The sequence below is a fragment of the Eubalaena glacialis genome, chromosome 1 (assembly GCF_028564815.1).
Source record: "Eubalaena glacialis isolate mEubGla1 chromosome 1, mEubGla1.1.hap2.+ XY, whole genome shotgun sequence".
NCBI classification, from domain to species: Eukaryota; Metazoa; Chordata; class Mammalia; order Artiodactyla; family Balaenidae; genus Eubalaena; species Eubalaena glacialis.
In genome coordinates, this window is record NC_083716.1 from 157634263 (window position 1) to 157650207 (window position 15945).

General features: G+C 34.4%; 1 protein-coding gene across 1 annotated transcript in view; it reads left to right on the forward strand.

Moving 5' to 3' along the window:
• ACVR2A (activin A receptor type 2A) overlaps positions 1-15945 on the forward strand; it is an 83814-nt gene that overhangs the window by 56094 nt on the left and 11775 nt on the right. Inside the window, exon 5 of the mRNA XM_061199850.1 lies at positions 14355-14498. Within this exon, the coding sequence (XP_061055833.1) occupies positions 14355-14498 (144 nt within the window). The remainder of the gene's footprint in view (positions 1-14354; positions 14499-15945) is intronic.

The following is a 15945-nucleotide window of genomic DNA, read 5'->3' on the forward strand; positions in this document are numbered from 1 at the left end:
TCTTTCAGTAACCTAAGAGCGGTTGCCTTTATTAGGATCACCAGCAGAAATAAATGTGGGAGCTAACTTCCTTCTAAACCTCCAGTTTGAATGTAATCATATCAATTCAGAAGTCTGTGATGCTGGTTCAAAAGGAGAGTTATGGACAAATGCAAATTAAATTTGACACATAAAATATATTGATAGGGGGTTTTAGGAAGCTCCATTTTACTTACTTTGATGGTGAGTACAACAAAATATTTGTGCAAAGACTATTTTAAATGTATTTGTGCAGATTGTAATGACGTAAATACGATGCCACCTTGGGCTTATATAATTCTATTTTCAAAAATGATTATTTCCTGTACATGATTTTGCAAAGTAGTCAGTTTGCTTCATAGAGATCTACTTTTTTTTGTTTTGTTTTCTTATATTGTCTCTAATTAGTGATTAAATTGTTGTGAATTTAACACGAAAAGAAAAGAAAGAAAAAGAAAGAGTATTTAGTAATATAGTAGTGTCTAAATTTACCCTGGATTTGTGATATGATAGAAACAAACTGGAAACTACATTTAAAAACAAATTTGTTAAATTTCTTAATAGAACTTTAAAAATAATAATGTAATTCTATAGATAACATTGATTTATATAAAATATTGGTAAAAAAGTGTGGTTGGACATTTTTATTTAAAGGGCTGGATATCATATATTTGAGGCCACTTTATTTAGAAATGCTAATTAATTCAAGGGTTTGGATTTTTAGAAAGGAAAGATGGATTATTATTCATAAATAAGAACTAGGAATGCTCAATGAGTATCCATCTCTGTGGGTTTTAGATATTTGTTGCAATGGTTAATGTTATTGTACACATTTATTTAGTGTTTGTGTTGTTCTCTGGTGAATTTGCATGAATTGTATGAATTACTGAAAAATAAGGAATGAACTTAAAAAGGTTTTGTGATGGAATGACCTGGAATGGTCAGGCTTTATGAAAAATTTAAGACATGCCTGACTTTATGCTTTCCTTCTGTCATAAACTGTGTTGTGGAAAAGGAACATTGTCATCAATGTGGAACTTCATATATGTCATCTTTCACTGTTTCAGATGGTATAGAGTCATGCTATAAGTCTCATTTTTGGTGAGAGGTTTATGCAGACTACTTCTGCAAGATTACTTAGTGGCCATCTTGTTACAAAATGCTCAGTTTTATTTCTGCTTCAAAAAAATGATCGTTAATTGTATCAAGCATTAATTGAACATTTACAGTGTGCTAGAGTACTGGTAAGTTACATAGATGTATTAATATATATATAAAAAATACACAAAAAATACATAAAAATTTCCCCATGATTTCCAAGTTGTGACCAGTATGTAAGGATCATCTTTGGAATTTGTTAAGAAATACAAATTCCTGGACCACGCCCCTGAAAGTATGGAATGGGGCCTGGGATATTATGATTCTAGTAAGTTTTCTAGGCAATTCTGGTGACCAGCCAGGTGTGGAAAGGACTGATCTGATTTTACCTCACAGGGTTGTTTATGTAGTGTTATAATCCCCATTTTATAGATAAAGAAATTGAGACAGAGCAAAGCTCACAAGTATCAGAGCTGGAATCTGAACCAAGGACTCTGACACTAAAGCTTTGCTCTTACTGCTTATGCTGTTCTGCCTCTCTTTTTTCAGAAAGCAGATGCTTTTGCTGTTTCAGATAATTCGGTAAACATCCCTGCCATTTCAAAATCATTCTAAGAGGGAATTTATTTTCCTATTTTGGGATGTTGAGTAGTTTGACTACTAAAGTGAGCAATAACATGATCACATTGTCTCACAGAGGACAGAAGGGGAAATAAACAAGTCATCTGTTTTCCATTAAAATTTTTTTAGCACACATTTTAGAATAGGGTTTATGAACATTGATTGGGTTGCAGGTAAAGATTCTTGTGCTTCTGAGTTGATAGTGCCAATGCCCTAGCTATTCAAGACTTTTTTGAGGGACAGGAGAAGTAGGTAAGGGAAACATACTACACATTTGAAGTCTTAAGGTGTCTTCTGCATTTCACCCCATATTCATGTCCCCATATTCAAAGTTTAATTTCAAGACCAGTTAGGAAAAGATGTTACGTTCTTGTTGTGCATTTCTGCAACAATCTTCCTTCTAATTTCTTCACTTTTAGACAATGACATAAAATTTGTCATTCTCTTTTCTTAGGGAAACTTTTTCTTAAAGTGTTGGCTAAAGGCTGGTGATAGCTTATTGATGGATCATTCCTACAATAAGAACTATATTTGAAGTGAATTTACAGTGATTCTCAGCAGAACAAGCTAACGTTACATATACTGTGCTCATTCATTGGTCTGATCTCAGTCTTTTATTTATTCTCTTTGTGGGTAAAAATCAGTCTTACGGGGTATTCTGGAAGACTAAGACATATCTACATACATCTCTTAATAAGCTGGTTCTGGCAGTTAAATGGTAGGATTCTTTATTTCTAAGACATCAAGTTGTTTAAAGTTTCTTCTGGTTTTGTTAGTATTTTGAAGAAGTGATACAGGGATATACATGCTTTAAAATCTGGTCTTTAATTACGGTTCTAATTTATTTTAAGATAAAGAATATTCTAAAATAGATCTATCATAGTTAAAGACATAGAAAAAAGTAATTGTGCTTTTTTTTAAGAAATAAACCATTCTTCTTTCTTTATAACCTGTAACTACTATGTTTCTAACATTTTTTCATGTTATCACTGTCTTCTCCTCATCCTGGATGAAAGCCTTGGAGACAGTAACTTCTCCTATTCTTAGCCCTGTTACTTATGAACTCCAGTACCTTTTCATCCTTTCTGATCCTGTGGTTTTCAGGACATTATTATGCTAGAGGCTGAGATTATTTCTGTAGTCTCGTAGCTGGTCTTCTTGTTTCGAGTTCTCTCTCTCCATCTATACTATTGTTATACAGTAACATTTTGCATGTCTGATTATGTTACTTCCGTGCTTAATAATATTTGAGGGCTCTGAGTGATCCAACAGCAAGAATACAAAGTTTGGAACATGACATGTCGTCTTCCATACTTTGTCTGCCTTTTGATTCTTTTCTTCCATTACACCCTAAGCCATCCATCATATGTATCTAGAATGGTATTAGTTACGTGCCATCCTTGAAAGAATTGAGAAAATAGTGCTCAAGTCAGTTTCTCTCTTTTGTGATTCAGATGAAATAACTTAGGTTGAGAAAGGTTCTGGCCATTTGTGAGCATGTTCCATTATCATACTTTATTATAAGCTCCTTAAAGACAAGGTATGTATTGTAATCACTACTGTATCTCATGCAGTGTTTGCATGTAATAACCATTCTGTAAGTGATGAATTGCTGAATTGACTTTGTTTCATTTAGTGTTATACTAAGATGATAATGCAGTATACCCAGGAATTGTTTAATAAACATTTTATGTGCTTTAGGACTTTATTTCTTGGGGATAAAATAAGTTGAAGTTTTTCAGGCTTTTATAAGAGAATGCCATTATTCAATTCTTTCTGTAATCACAGATGTGAAGCATCCTTTTAATTTGCATTACCTGGGTCACCTTTTCTTTTGCCTATCCTGAAACTGTCTTTCTGTATGTAGGTGGATGCTCTTACAATCTCCAGTAAGTAAATTGAATGCAAACTGGTTTTTCTAGTACCAGTGAGTCACAAATATGAGGGAATTGATGCATTGACTCTGTTAAGAAGTCTTATTGTGGTTAGAGTTAATGTGGTTTCAGTGAAACTGTTTGCATTGCTTTCATAACCATATGTAAGCTTAAGTTTCCTTCTTATAAAATCTATATTTGTGCTGATAAAAAATATCACTTGATAAGAAAATGCAGTTTAGGGGCTAGAAATTACCTACCTTTAACAAGGTATGAAGTTAGCTTCTTGTTAATTTTTGAAGGCTATATAATAGCACTAAAGTATTGCAGCATTAATACTTTTTAAATGACATCAATCTCTTCAGTCCTGACATAACATTTTCATGACATTTTATCTAGATTTTGGTCTGACTAAAGGCTTTCAGATGTTTGGAATACTGAGTTGTGCATACAAAACAATGCTGTTGACCTTAATATTAAAGTAATAATAGGTTGTCGTTTCACAGTATGTCAGATTACTATCCACTGAGAAACCAAGCCATCTGTGACAATGCTTTGTAGTATTTTCCTGTTGAACATGAGTTTATATATGTACCCATTTAAAATTAATAAGATACTAAAGGGGTAGCATAACATTATTCAGCCAAGTCAGTTTAGGAGAGTGTGCTGCTTCCTTATTTGGAGAAGATGCAGGGAGAAGTTGACTGAGTTTTATTGAATATTTAATATGTTAGTATTAAGTTATACTTACAAAATAAATATTACATCTGTAGAAGCACATCTTGAAATAGGTTGATTGCTAAATGGCTGGAGTTTAAGAACACATCTCTCTCTTTCACTTTCTCTTCCATTTAAAAATTAACTACAGATGCTTGCTTGTTATAGCAAGACAAATTATACAGAAAGAAGTATGTCCAAAAAAAGGAGAGAATCATTTGTTCTTCCTCTTTTTCCTTTATCAATTTACTGAAATAACCAGTTTTAACGGGTTGGTGTGTATCTTTTGACATCTTTTTCTAATCTCATTTGAGTATATATATTTTTTCTTTTTTATAAACTATAAAATGTTATTCTACAGTTGCTTTCTTTTAACAGTATATTGAGGACAGCTTTTCAGCTTAATACTTTTAATCTATCTCATTCTGATTGTATGATGTATTTTTAAGTGAAATTTAGTGGCGCTTTAATGTATGCTCATAAGATACCAAAATTTGATGTTTTATTAGCTTAGAGTTTGTGTTAGGTTTCTGCTAAGAGCTAGAACCTACACTTCACACATAGTTTTTAATTGTATTATTTTAAGATATTTAATGTGGTGGTATATAATTCTACTGCCTAACTCTTGAGCACCTTTTTTTTTTTTTTTCCATATATGCCTAAGAAACAGGGCTACTACAAATGTCTCTTTGTGTCATTATTTTTGTATTGATAACCTAAATTACAACTTATTTAAAAAAAATTTTTTTTTTTAATTTATTTTTGGCTGTGTTGGGTCTCCATTGCTTCACGTGGGCTTTCTCTAGTTGCAGCAAGCGGGGCTACTCTTTGCTGCATTGCGTGGGCTTCTCATTGCAGTGGCTTCTCTTGCCTAGAGCATGGGCTCTAGGTGCACGGGCTTCAGTAGTTCAGCACATGGGCTCAGTAGTTGTGGTACACAGGCCTTAGAGCACATAGGCTTCAGTAGTTGTGGCTCGCGGGCTCTAGAGCGCAGGCTCAGTAGTTGTGGCACACGGGCTTAGTTGCTCCGTGGCATGTGGGATCTTCCTGGACCAAGGATTGAACCCATGTCCCCTGCATTGGCAGGCGGATTCTTAACCATTGTGCCACCAGGGAGGTCCCACAACTTACTTCTATATATACTTCTAAACTAATTGTAGGGAGAAGTATCATAAATTATCCATAGACATGCAGCTTGACAAAGTATTACTCTAGTTAGGTGTATATAAGTTGTTTCTCTTACAAATGTATAGACAGGCCCACTTGGAGGTTGGCTGAAATTCTGTGTCCAAAAGCAAAAAAGAAGGGTAGAAGGAGCGAAAGGGAAAAAAAAAAGCTGTATCAAAAGCTTAAAACAAGTTAAAGCTGCACATTAAAATTAATCAAAGGACCTTATTTCAAAAAATGACATATTAAATTTTAAAATCTTGAAATCAGTTTTTCTTTGGCCTGTGAAGGGCCCCACCTTGTTTGCCAATTTACAAATGGGACTGATGCATATAGACCAGAGTGTATAATATCTCCTTTTTCTTGTCTGGCAAGGAGATGGTAGATAGGAAGAAGTGAGCTTGCTTTTCTCTCTGTTTTTTATTTCCTGGACCTCATCCTCGATCTGTTCCGTCATTCCTAGCTACTTCATTGCTGTCAAACTTTTGTTTTTAATTTGAGGTAATAAAAATGAAGAAGTCCATTTGTTAGTGAAAGCTGCTTGCATCAGATAGGCTGGGGAGGTGTTCATGTTGGTTGGTTTGTTTTATTTTTGCTTAACTATTCACCTGTTGTTTGAGCGCCTACTGTATGCCAGGCGCTGTGCTTGATGTATAATGTTAAGTGGCTCAGGGACAGTCTCTGCTGGCCCTTCTGGAGCCCACAGTTAACGTGTAGGTGCACTAAAAATAGGTTGGTTGATTGGTTGTTTGACTTTACAGCTTGGAGAGGAAGGGTAAAAAGAGTAAAAAGGGAATTGCTTCAACAATTTTGGGCAAAGATGGAGGAAAGGAGGAGAAATGTTTGATTCCAGTTCTGTAGTGATTGGGAGAAGAGCCACATCTGGGGTGCTGGGCTAATTTTAAGTGCTCAATAAGTTTTAGCTGTTAATTGCCAATGACCTCAAAATTGTACTCCAAAGGAAGAATTTTTTGTTGAAACCATTGATTTCAATATTAAAATTGATTTATTGAAATTATTTTACTTGAAAATAATTTCAAAATATTGGCATATATATGTGTCAATACTTTGAAATTAATTTCAAATAATAAAAAATTTCATTTTGAGTACTCTGTCAAGCACTATACAGAGCACTTTATGCATATTAACTCAGTGTAATCTTTCAATACCCCATGATGTATATAGGTGAAGTGACTTGGCCTAGAGTCAGTCTGCTGAGTGGCAAAGCCTTGGACATTTATGTCCAAGGATTATTATTATCCATTGAAGTAATTTTAATTGAATAGCTCATTTCAGTAAATTATTAGGTTGGGTCCATAAAAAACTAAAGTAGGATACAGGGAGGGATCAGAGTACATAATTTACATTTAAAATAGTTTTTATAGTGACTATATGTAGCCTTGCAGATAAACATAACCATTTTATCACATCACAATTTATTAATGTATAGCACGGTCCTTTTCCTTTTTTCCACTTGCAGAACACAAATGCTAAATAAAAATAAAATTTCTTCTGTACCCAGTAATAAACCTGATGCTCCTGAGGAGCAGCCAAAAGAATAGGCATGTCTACCGTATCTCTTTCAGACTTGTAGCTCCAGTGCTGACTACCCTGAGGAGCTCATCACCTCTTAGGGAACTTATTCAGAATCCTCATTCATCCACCTTGGTCTGCCTTCACGCTTTGCTTTTGGAAGGAGTTAAGATGTGAGAAGTAGGAGTTGATGTGTCATAGAGGAATTTTGAAGATCTAATTGGATAGAATCATGGCTGTGCATTTGACAGTATCAGTATTATTAAATCTGTTAATGTATAATGTCTTGCTTTCCTTAGCTCAGAAGCATTTGTCCCGATACACATACTATATTATTTCTTTACATATTCTATTTCTGTCTGCTTGGCAATAAATAGTCTTCTTTAAAATTTGCAATTGTAAAATGTCTTAGAATGTAAGATAATTATATGATTAAGAGGAGACAAATTCAGAATTTGTCAGTTTTCAAATACTTTGTTGAGCGGGTACTTAATTCTTCTTGATCATCCAAAGAGGTTGTTGAGTGAGTCATTAAAAAAATTATATATAAATATAAATCTTGGAATGGTTTAAATAGTAAGAGAAAATTTATAGTATATTTCACATATATTTATAGCATATAAAATCCATATTTCTAGAAAGATTTCTTTGTATTCTAGTTCTGTGTCTCTAACTGCGTTCTTAATATTTCCACTTAGATGTCTCCAAGCACTTAACAATACAAGGGTAATGATCTTCTCTCTCAGACCTGGTTCTCAGTAAATGGAACCAGTAACCATTTGGTTGCACAAGTCAGAAATCTAGGATGTGTCCCAATACCGTTTTTTTCCACCTAATCTGCCTCCCTCTAGTACTTATTTCATTTCTCAAGGATCCTCTTCTCAGGAGGTCTTCTCTTATTTACCTTGTCCAGTATAAGTTAGGTTTCTCTTTACAGGTGCTCAAGGTAACTAAATTGCTTTTTATTGCTCTTATTTTATAATTATGCATTCATTAGTATGATTCTTTGATTAGTCTTTCTTCCTCACGCTATAGTAAGTGTCATGAGAGCCTGGGTAGCCAGTGCCTGGCACAAACTAGGTGCTCAGTAAAGATTTGTTGAATGAATAGAGAAGTATTATTCATTCCTTTCTGATGTTTGTCAACAGTTAATTTCTTTTCCCCTTAAGGAATAAGCAGCAAGTCTCTTTCTCATCCAGCAACCTAATTACTTGACATTAATGTGCTGATTTGGTTTTCACTGTTATCTCCAGTCACAGTGCATGATACTCAAGTTTCATTTTCCAAGTTGTGAATCCAGATTATTTTGTTTGGTTACTCTTTATCTATTTGTGTATTTCGGTGAATTTATTTTTTTGGATTCTGTTTTGCCTCTTATTTTGTAACATAGTTTATGCATTGAGGCCTGTTCTTGGTGTGTCTTGTTTAGTTTGGATCGTTCTATAGCTTATTCTAATACTCATTTATTGAGAGGTATATTGAGCAAAGGTACACTTTTTTGGTAAGATGCATGGACAGCACCTACTTGCACAGTGTTATTACAGTGGCATCTTTGTCTCTGAAAGCACTGGTGTGAAAACAAAAACAGAGATGTTTAAGCCTTGGAAGCTACAGTCTAGTTACTCATTTGGCATGTATTCTTTCAAGGGATGAATTTTACTTTGGAGTACTGATAAAATGTTTTGATAGTGAGATTAGCTAAGCCTTTTAGATGAATTATTAAATAATCCTGAATCATTATCACAGGAGAAAATCAAGAAGCAAGAAAGACTAGTTAAGCAACTGGTACATATAAACAAGTTGTCAAATCTTTTTCGTCAGTGCTATTTGTTCTCTCTAGAAATACTGGAAACTGGGAAATATAGTCACGTGTTTGGAGGAATTCAAAGTCTTTCTTTACACTGGTGACAGTATTTCTCTTGATTTTAAATTAGGGCCCTTACCTGTTGTGGAATGACTAGGAAAATGAAAATCTTGTTCTTTATCAGTATCTGAGTGTCCTGAGCCTGAAAAATATGCATGGATACTTCCTTCCAGGGCCACCACTGCTTGACCTCTTCACTCTGGATGTAGCTGGGGAAGGAGTTAACAGTAGGCCTGGTCTATCACTGTGTTCTGCTCAGTTCTGATCTTACTCTTCTCCCATCTTATTTTCTTTCCCTAGTGTATTATTTATGTAGCACACACTCGCATAGGCACCAGAAATGTTTTTTTGTCTCACTGTGAGGATTCTTCCGTCTTCCATGAGAGGGGAATGAAGCAGTTCAGGAAGTTGGAGATTCTAGATTCTTAGGACAACTGTCTGAGAAACTTAACTCTAGCTATTTAAAAATTTCTTGTGCTGCTCCTACAGTTTTTGTTAAAGGCAGTACTGCCCTCTGGTGTCCAGAGTCCAATTCCAACGCATAGCTTCTCAGCTAAATTGCTTTTTTTTAAAAAAACTCTTATAGTTAGACCTTAGAACTTCTTAGAAAAATAAGTAACAATTATTTAAGACTTGGTTTAGTTTATTTGCTGGCTTGAAGTCCATTGGATCAGGTAACTTGGGGTCATACTAGAGTCATCTATATAATAATACCTCTTATCTGATAGGTAATGTCCAAGATTTAAAAAAGAATATATTACTTTCCTCTGTTTATAAGGAAAGTGTTCTCAGTTCTCATTTAAAAAATATGATACATTGGATCATTGCCAGCTTTTAAAAAGCTAAATCATTATTCTCCTTCCTTCACTTTTGTAACTGATGTGTCATTTTTCATTTCATTCTGGATATAAATCGTAATTTCTTTTGCCTGTGTTTTTTCTTCACAAGCACGCCTTTCATATAATGATAGAGGTAAGATGCATTGATGTTTGTTTTATGGTTGTGGCACTTTTTGTGGATGCATACTAAACATTTTGTTCTTAGATTTCTTTTTGTTGTTGTTGCTTTATTGTGCATCCTCTATAGTTTATAAATTTATGTTGTAGTTTTTTTTTTCCACTTCTAGTATTAAAAACATGATTGGCTTGTCATAGTAATAGTTTTTGGTTTTAAAGAATTGTTACCAGTGTTTATACTTATCTAAGGTGAAATGTAGAAACAACTGTTTTAGTTGGCTAGAAGTTAACACCTAATGGCTAGATTTTTAGCCTTACAAACCTTGTATTGCTTAATTTTTATAGTATGTCATCACCTTAAATATCAGCGTGTGCTCATTTTTAACAGATGCTGACTTTCTGGTCAAATCCATTATCTTTTAATCTGAAATCTATATTTTCAGGTAGTTTCTTTCATCTTTGGCATCTTTAGCAAATGGACTGGCTAGAGAAGTATAACTTGATCTTTTGCTGTCTGGAAGTTTAAGGCTTTATTTAGATTAGAATTAACCTTTCATATGGAGAACTCAGGATAAGTAAAATGATCACAGACTGCTTTACAACTCTTCACCTCTTATCTTTTATCCACTATTGGTTATAGTAATGATACTGGGTAGTGGTGCTGGGGTGGGTGGCACTTTCTCCAGCTATTGTCCTTTGTCGCTTCTCAACATGATGTCTTCTGATGCCATAATTTTCACATACAAATGGGTAAAGAAGAGATGTAATCGGAACCATGTTCTAATGAATATCTTTTTAACTGTGCATAGCATGGGTACTGCAAGAGAACTGGAACTTAGGGAAAGTTTTCAGGAACTCTGTAGTCCTTATAGTTACCCCTCCAAAAGTGGTTTTTCTCGGTAGCAGGGCAAAGCCATGTTTTATGGATAATATCAGAATGTTGTTGTCATTATGAAGTTTAAGTCTGAATTTGTCTCCCCAGGTTCGCGTATATTTTAGGGGTATAAATCTTTATTCCTAGAATCAAGTATGAGGTTTTTTTTGGTAAATTAGTATAATGCTGCTAATAAACAGAAAATAATTTCTAATATTCTTAGATTATAGCATAAGTAAAAGCTAGATACGAGGGAAGTGGTTAAAACTTCCTTTAAATGTAAGCTCTTAAATGTAAGAACTGAAAAGTATGTGAATTAGAAGAATAGTCCAATAATATTTTATTAGAAAAGCAAAAAGATATATTGACTGGTAGTATAGGTTTTATAGAGTTATAATCTGTTACAGAGTTCTCATTTTTGAACCTAACCTTTCTAAGAATTGTAGAATTATCATTTCTAAGTTTTGACATTTTGTAGGAGTGTGCCTTTGTAGATCTTTTTCTCACCCTTTGAAAATTGGCCTGTGTTCTCCTAAATTTAAGCTTTTTACTTATAAGTAATTTTGACAAAGCATATTTTCAGGCTGTTAATATATAATGCTGACTGTAATGGTAATTTCATTAGGAGAGTGATCTAAGATTTCTTACTGAAATAACGGTAGCTTAGAAACTTTGTAAACAGAGTCTTGGAAACTTACGGGAACTTTTAAGTTTATCTGTGCACTTGGAAAACATTCAGTGATTTTTTTTTTTTTATTCTAAACATAGGCATTGGAAATTTTTGTTTCCTAAAATTAAGGTTAATATTATATTAAAGTCTTATTTTGGGTATTCTTTTATTTTTTTTTTTAACATCTTTATTGGAGTATAATTGCTTTACAATGGTGTGTTAGTTTCTGCTTTATAGCAACATGAATCAGCTACAGTAACCAGGACATGGAAGCACCCTAAGTGTCCATCGACAGATGAATGGATAAAGAAGATGTAGCACATATATACAATGGAATATAAACGAAATTGAGTTATTTGTAGTGAGGTGGATGGACCTAGAGTCTGTCATACAGAGTGAAGTCTTATTTTGAACTGCTGACATACTCTTAATTTGAGATGTGCATTAAGTCATCTAAATCCTATTTTATAGACTGAATCATATCCATATGGTTGGTACTCTTTAGAATAGAGAATGGATAATGTGTATGTTATCTAGAGAGACATTATCAGTCAATTTATAAAAGTTATTAAAAATTTTAGTGTTTACATATAGTGCTATATTATTCTTTACCTGGTTATTTTCCCTCTTCAGCTTTCAACCCTTATCTGCATACTTTAATTTTTGTTATCCCTGCTTTGAAAACTCAACTTTTCTAACTTATCTCTAAAGGAGGGGGAATCATTGACTTTAACCTTATAGTTATTTAAAGTTTTTCAAATTGAACTTTGTTTAGTTAGCATAATTATTCTTTTATGCAGTTATCCAATAATTCTTTTTTTTTTTTTAAACTTGTAGGTGAATATTTAGTTTTATTTATTTATTTATTTTTGGCTGTGTTGGGTCTTCGTTTCTGTGCAAGGGCTTTCTCCAGTTGTGGCAAGCGGGGGCCACTCTTCATCGCGGTGCACGGGCCTCTCACTATCGCGGCCTCTCTTGTTGCGGAGCACAGGCTCCAGACGCGCAGGCTCAGTAATTGTGGCTCACAGGCCTAGTTGCTCCGTGGCATGTGGAATCTTCCCAGACCAGGGCTTGAACCCGTGTCCCCTGCATTGGCAGGCAGATTCTCAACCACTGCGCCACCAGGGAAGCCCCCCAATAATTCTTGAACTTAGAGCACTGACTAGTTTCCTTTGCCTCTAGAAGAGGGTTTCAACTTGTTCCCTCCTGTCTCCACATTCACATAAGTCATATACTCCGATCAGTGGGGTCTCTTATTGCAGATATATATGATCAGTCAAGGAATGAGGGAGGGAGGGTTCAGTTCTGGTAAAACTTCTCCAGAGCATCTTGTGTCGCCTCCCACTGAGACTCATAATTTGAGAGGCCATACTTCTGTAAGATGTACATCTGACTTTCTTAACTTGTCACTCTGTTAAACTAAAATAATCTTTAGCTCTACTAACCTTTCATGTTTTGAATGTGTGAAGGAAAAGCAACTTTTGTAGACATTTAAAAAATAAATATCTGATGTTAAAATGGGTCACAGGAAGTCTTCTGGTTTATCATACTGTTTTAAAATAGGAATTCTCAAACCATTTTAGAAAGATTGTCTACTTTAGAAGAAGAAATTACATTATTTTTTCTCTTTAATACTTTGCAATGTTTCTATTGCTGAGGGTCTTTCTGATGTAGATGCCAACTTTTAAAAAATCTTGAGTGGCATCTAGGGGCTGAATAATGCCTAAAGGGAGCACTAACTGTCCTGAGGCATTAGAAGAGGAGGGTTTTTGTTTGTTTGTTTGTTTGTTTTAAGGAAGGAGAGTAAAGGCAGAGAGACATGCATTGATAAAGGGGTGACATACAATCTCCAAGTGTCTTAGGTGCCACCCAGTGTCATAAAGTCTGTTGCTGTTGCCACAGAAATTTTAGTTCTTCCTAACAATACTCATTACACAGGCCTTCAAACATGTTACTGCTTTCCTCTGGAAGCTTTCCAAAAGGCTTTCTACCTCTTGCTTTAGCTGCAGATATTTAACTAATGCAATGTTTTCAGCGAAGGGTAGCCACTCTACTTTGTATAGGAGGATTCCCTGGTGATGCTGTACTCCTATTTATATATTATAGTTGCTCCATTTAAAAAATTAACTATAGCAATATACTTCTCTTTCATTTACCATACCTTATCATCTAATATGATGACCACTTATTTTCTGAATTGTTATTTGTACTTTCTTTGCCCATGAGTCCCAGAATACTAATATTATCTCAGATCAATTCTGGGAAGTAATTATAAGCAAAGGGATAAATTGTTACTGGGTGGAAAAATTAGAATGAATGGAGCAGTTTGGTTATAGCAACACTAACTTACATACTCCTTTTATGTGCTTTGTATTTGAAATACCTATTTGTAATGTGTTTGAGAATAGCTGTGGGTATTTCTGATATTAATGAAGAAAGATTTAAACACTCACTGGGGAAAGTAATGGATTTTGAGGAGTGGTTTCTTTGAGACGTAGCCATAATTTGCTGTATCTGGCACTTTTCAAATCCTTATCCTATAAGGAATAATCAACTGGATGAAATTAAAATACCGTTAGTAATATCCTGAAGGTCACAGAAAAATCTTAGGAGAATTAGTGAGACTGGATCAAAAAGATTTTAGATCTTTTCTCCTGATTGCTATATGTGTGTGTATATGTATGTATATATATATATATATATATATATATATATATATATATATGTAGCAATAGGAATGTTATTATGAAAACTCTTAATTCAAGTTTCTTGCTTTTTGATCACTATAGATAATTAGTAATGCTTGAGAATTCAGTTTTGGCAAGATTGAAGTTAATGTCATTTGTATGTGTCTACCGTTTCTGTCAGTTGATTCCTCAGTATACTCACGTTTTTCTGATATTTAGAAGTGAGATGTGTTATGTGCTGCTCTTTAGATAATACTATTATTGTTTATCTGTAGGACCCAGGACCACCCCCACCTTCTCCATTACTAGGTTTGAAGCCACTGCAGTTACTAGAAGTGAAAGCAAGGGGAAGATTTGGTTGTGTGTGGAAAGCCCAGTTACTCAATGAATATGTGGCTGTGAAAATATTTCCAATACAGGTATGTTTATTGAAGTTTTCTAATCTGCATATATGTTTTAAAAGATGCAACTGGCTAGGTCATTGTAACTCAGAAACAGTCTGAAAACACAAGCCATATGTTTCATGGTGGTTCTTTGTGATACCGGGGAAAGTGGTTAGCCCTTTTATGTCCGCCTTCTCATCTGAGAAATGAATGGTACAACAGTCATGTTTGTTTAAAGTGGTGGAATTGCAATACATAAGCATATAGGAGATTTTTTGCCAGTAAAAATTCTACAGAAATGCAAAGTGAAGATGAGGATTCTAATGTAAAAATATAATTCATTGTCTGAGTGGTTAACTTTTAATGTCCCATTGACATTATCAGAAAGAGCAAACAGAATAGTGAAAGAGTATAGTGTGCTTTGTTTTAGAATCGCTGTTTGGAGATATATTACCAGACTGATTCATTTTTGTTCTACTTTGAGTATTGATGTAATCATTTCAGATTTTGTTTGGTGAATTTTCAGAGGCATTGAGTCAAGACTCCAAATAATTGGTTTACTGTTGACTTGTTTTTCTATTAAAGGGGGCCAACCTTATAAAACCCTGGTCTCATGCACCTCTGAGATATTCTTTAGTTTTGCTCCATTGGTGGTATAGATCTATGATAATTCCTTTGTTCCTGTCTTCTGCTTATACACACCTGTGGCTAATGCCGTGCATGGTATTGCGATCCTGGCTGGGTTTTTTGATGCAGGCTTCACCCCTGCACCTGTATAGTAGATGTTCCTTATACCAAAATTATTCAATTTCTTTGTCTTAATATACCTAGATTTTTGTCCTCTTACCTCCTTGAAAGCCTGTTTCTTAGAGTCTGTGAAGAAGTTTATTACTTTTTTTTTTGGTAGCAACGCAGATACTGTTAACTGTAGTTTAGTTCTCAAAAGAAAGTCTTTTGGGCCAAGATTCACAAAGAAGATCAGGGTTCTTATTTCATGTGAGGAAGCTTAAAAATTAGAGAAGCGCATTTGGATGCTATTAACATAAGAGTAACAACAACAACAGTAGCTAACATTTTATTGAATGGTTCTATTGTGTCAGATAGAGGTACTTTACATATGTGAGTACTCACTACTATGTATTATTACCATACATATAATATAGCACACAATATATGTATAATACAACAGCCCTATGAGGCACACACTACAGTCCTTGTTTTGCTGATCAGGAAGCTGAATGATTATGTCACATGCCAAAGGTTCTTCGATAGCTTGGATCCAGAGGGTTCCTAACTGTTATGCTATGGTGCCTCCCACTTTCGTTATTCTCCCATTGTGAAAAGAAACTAATCCTTTATAAGTAGACATGTAAGAGGCATGGATCACTTGCAGGCACAAGTGAATCTGTGGTGTTTCAAATTATTGTATTGCATATTTATACCCCATTGCTCTCTTATTGACTCTGCAGGTTATTCTAAACAT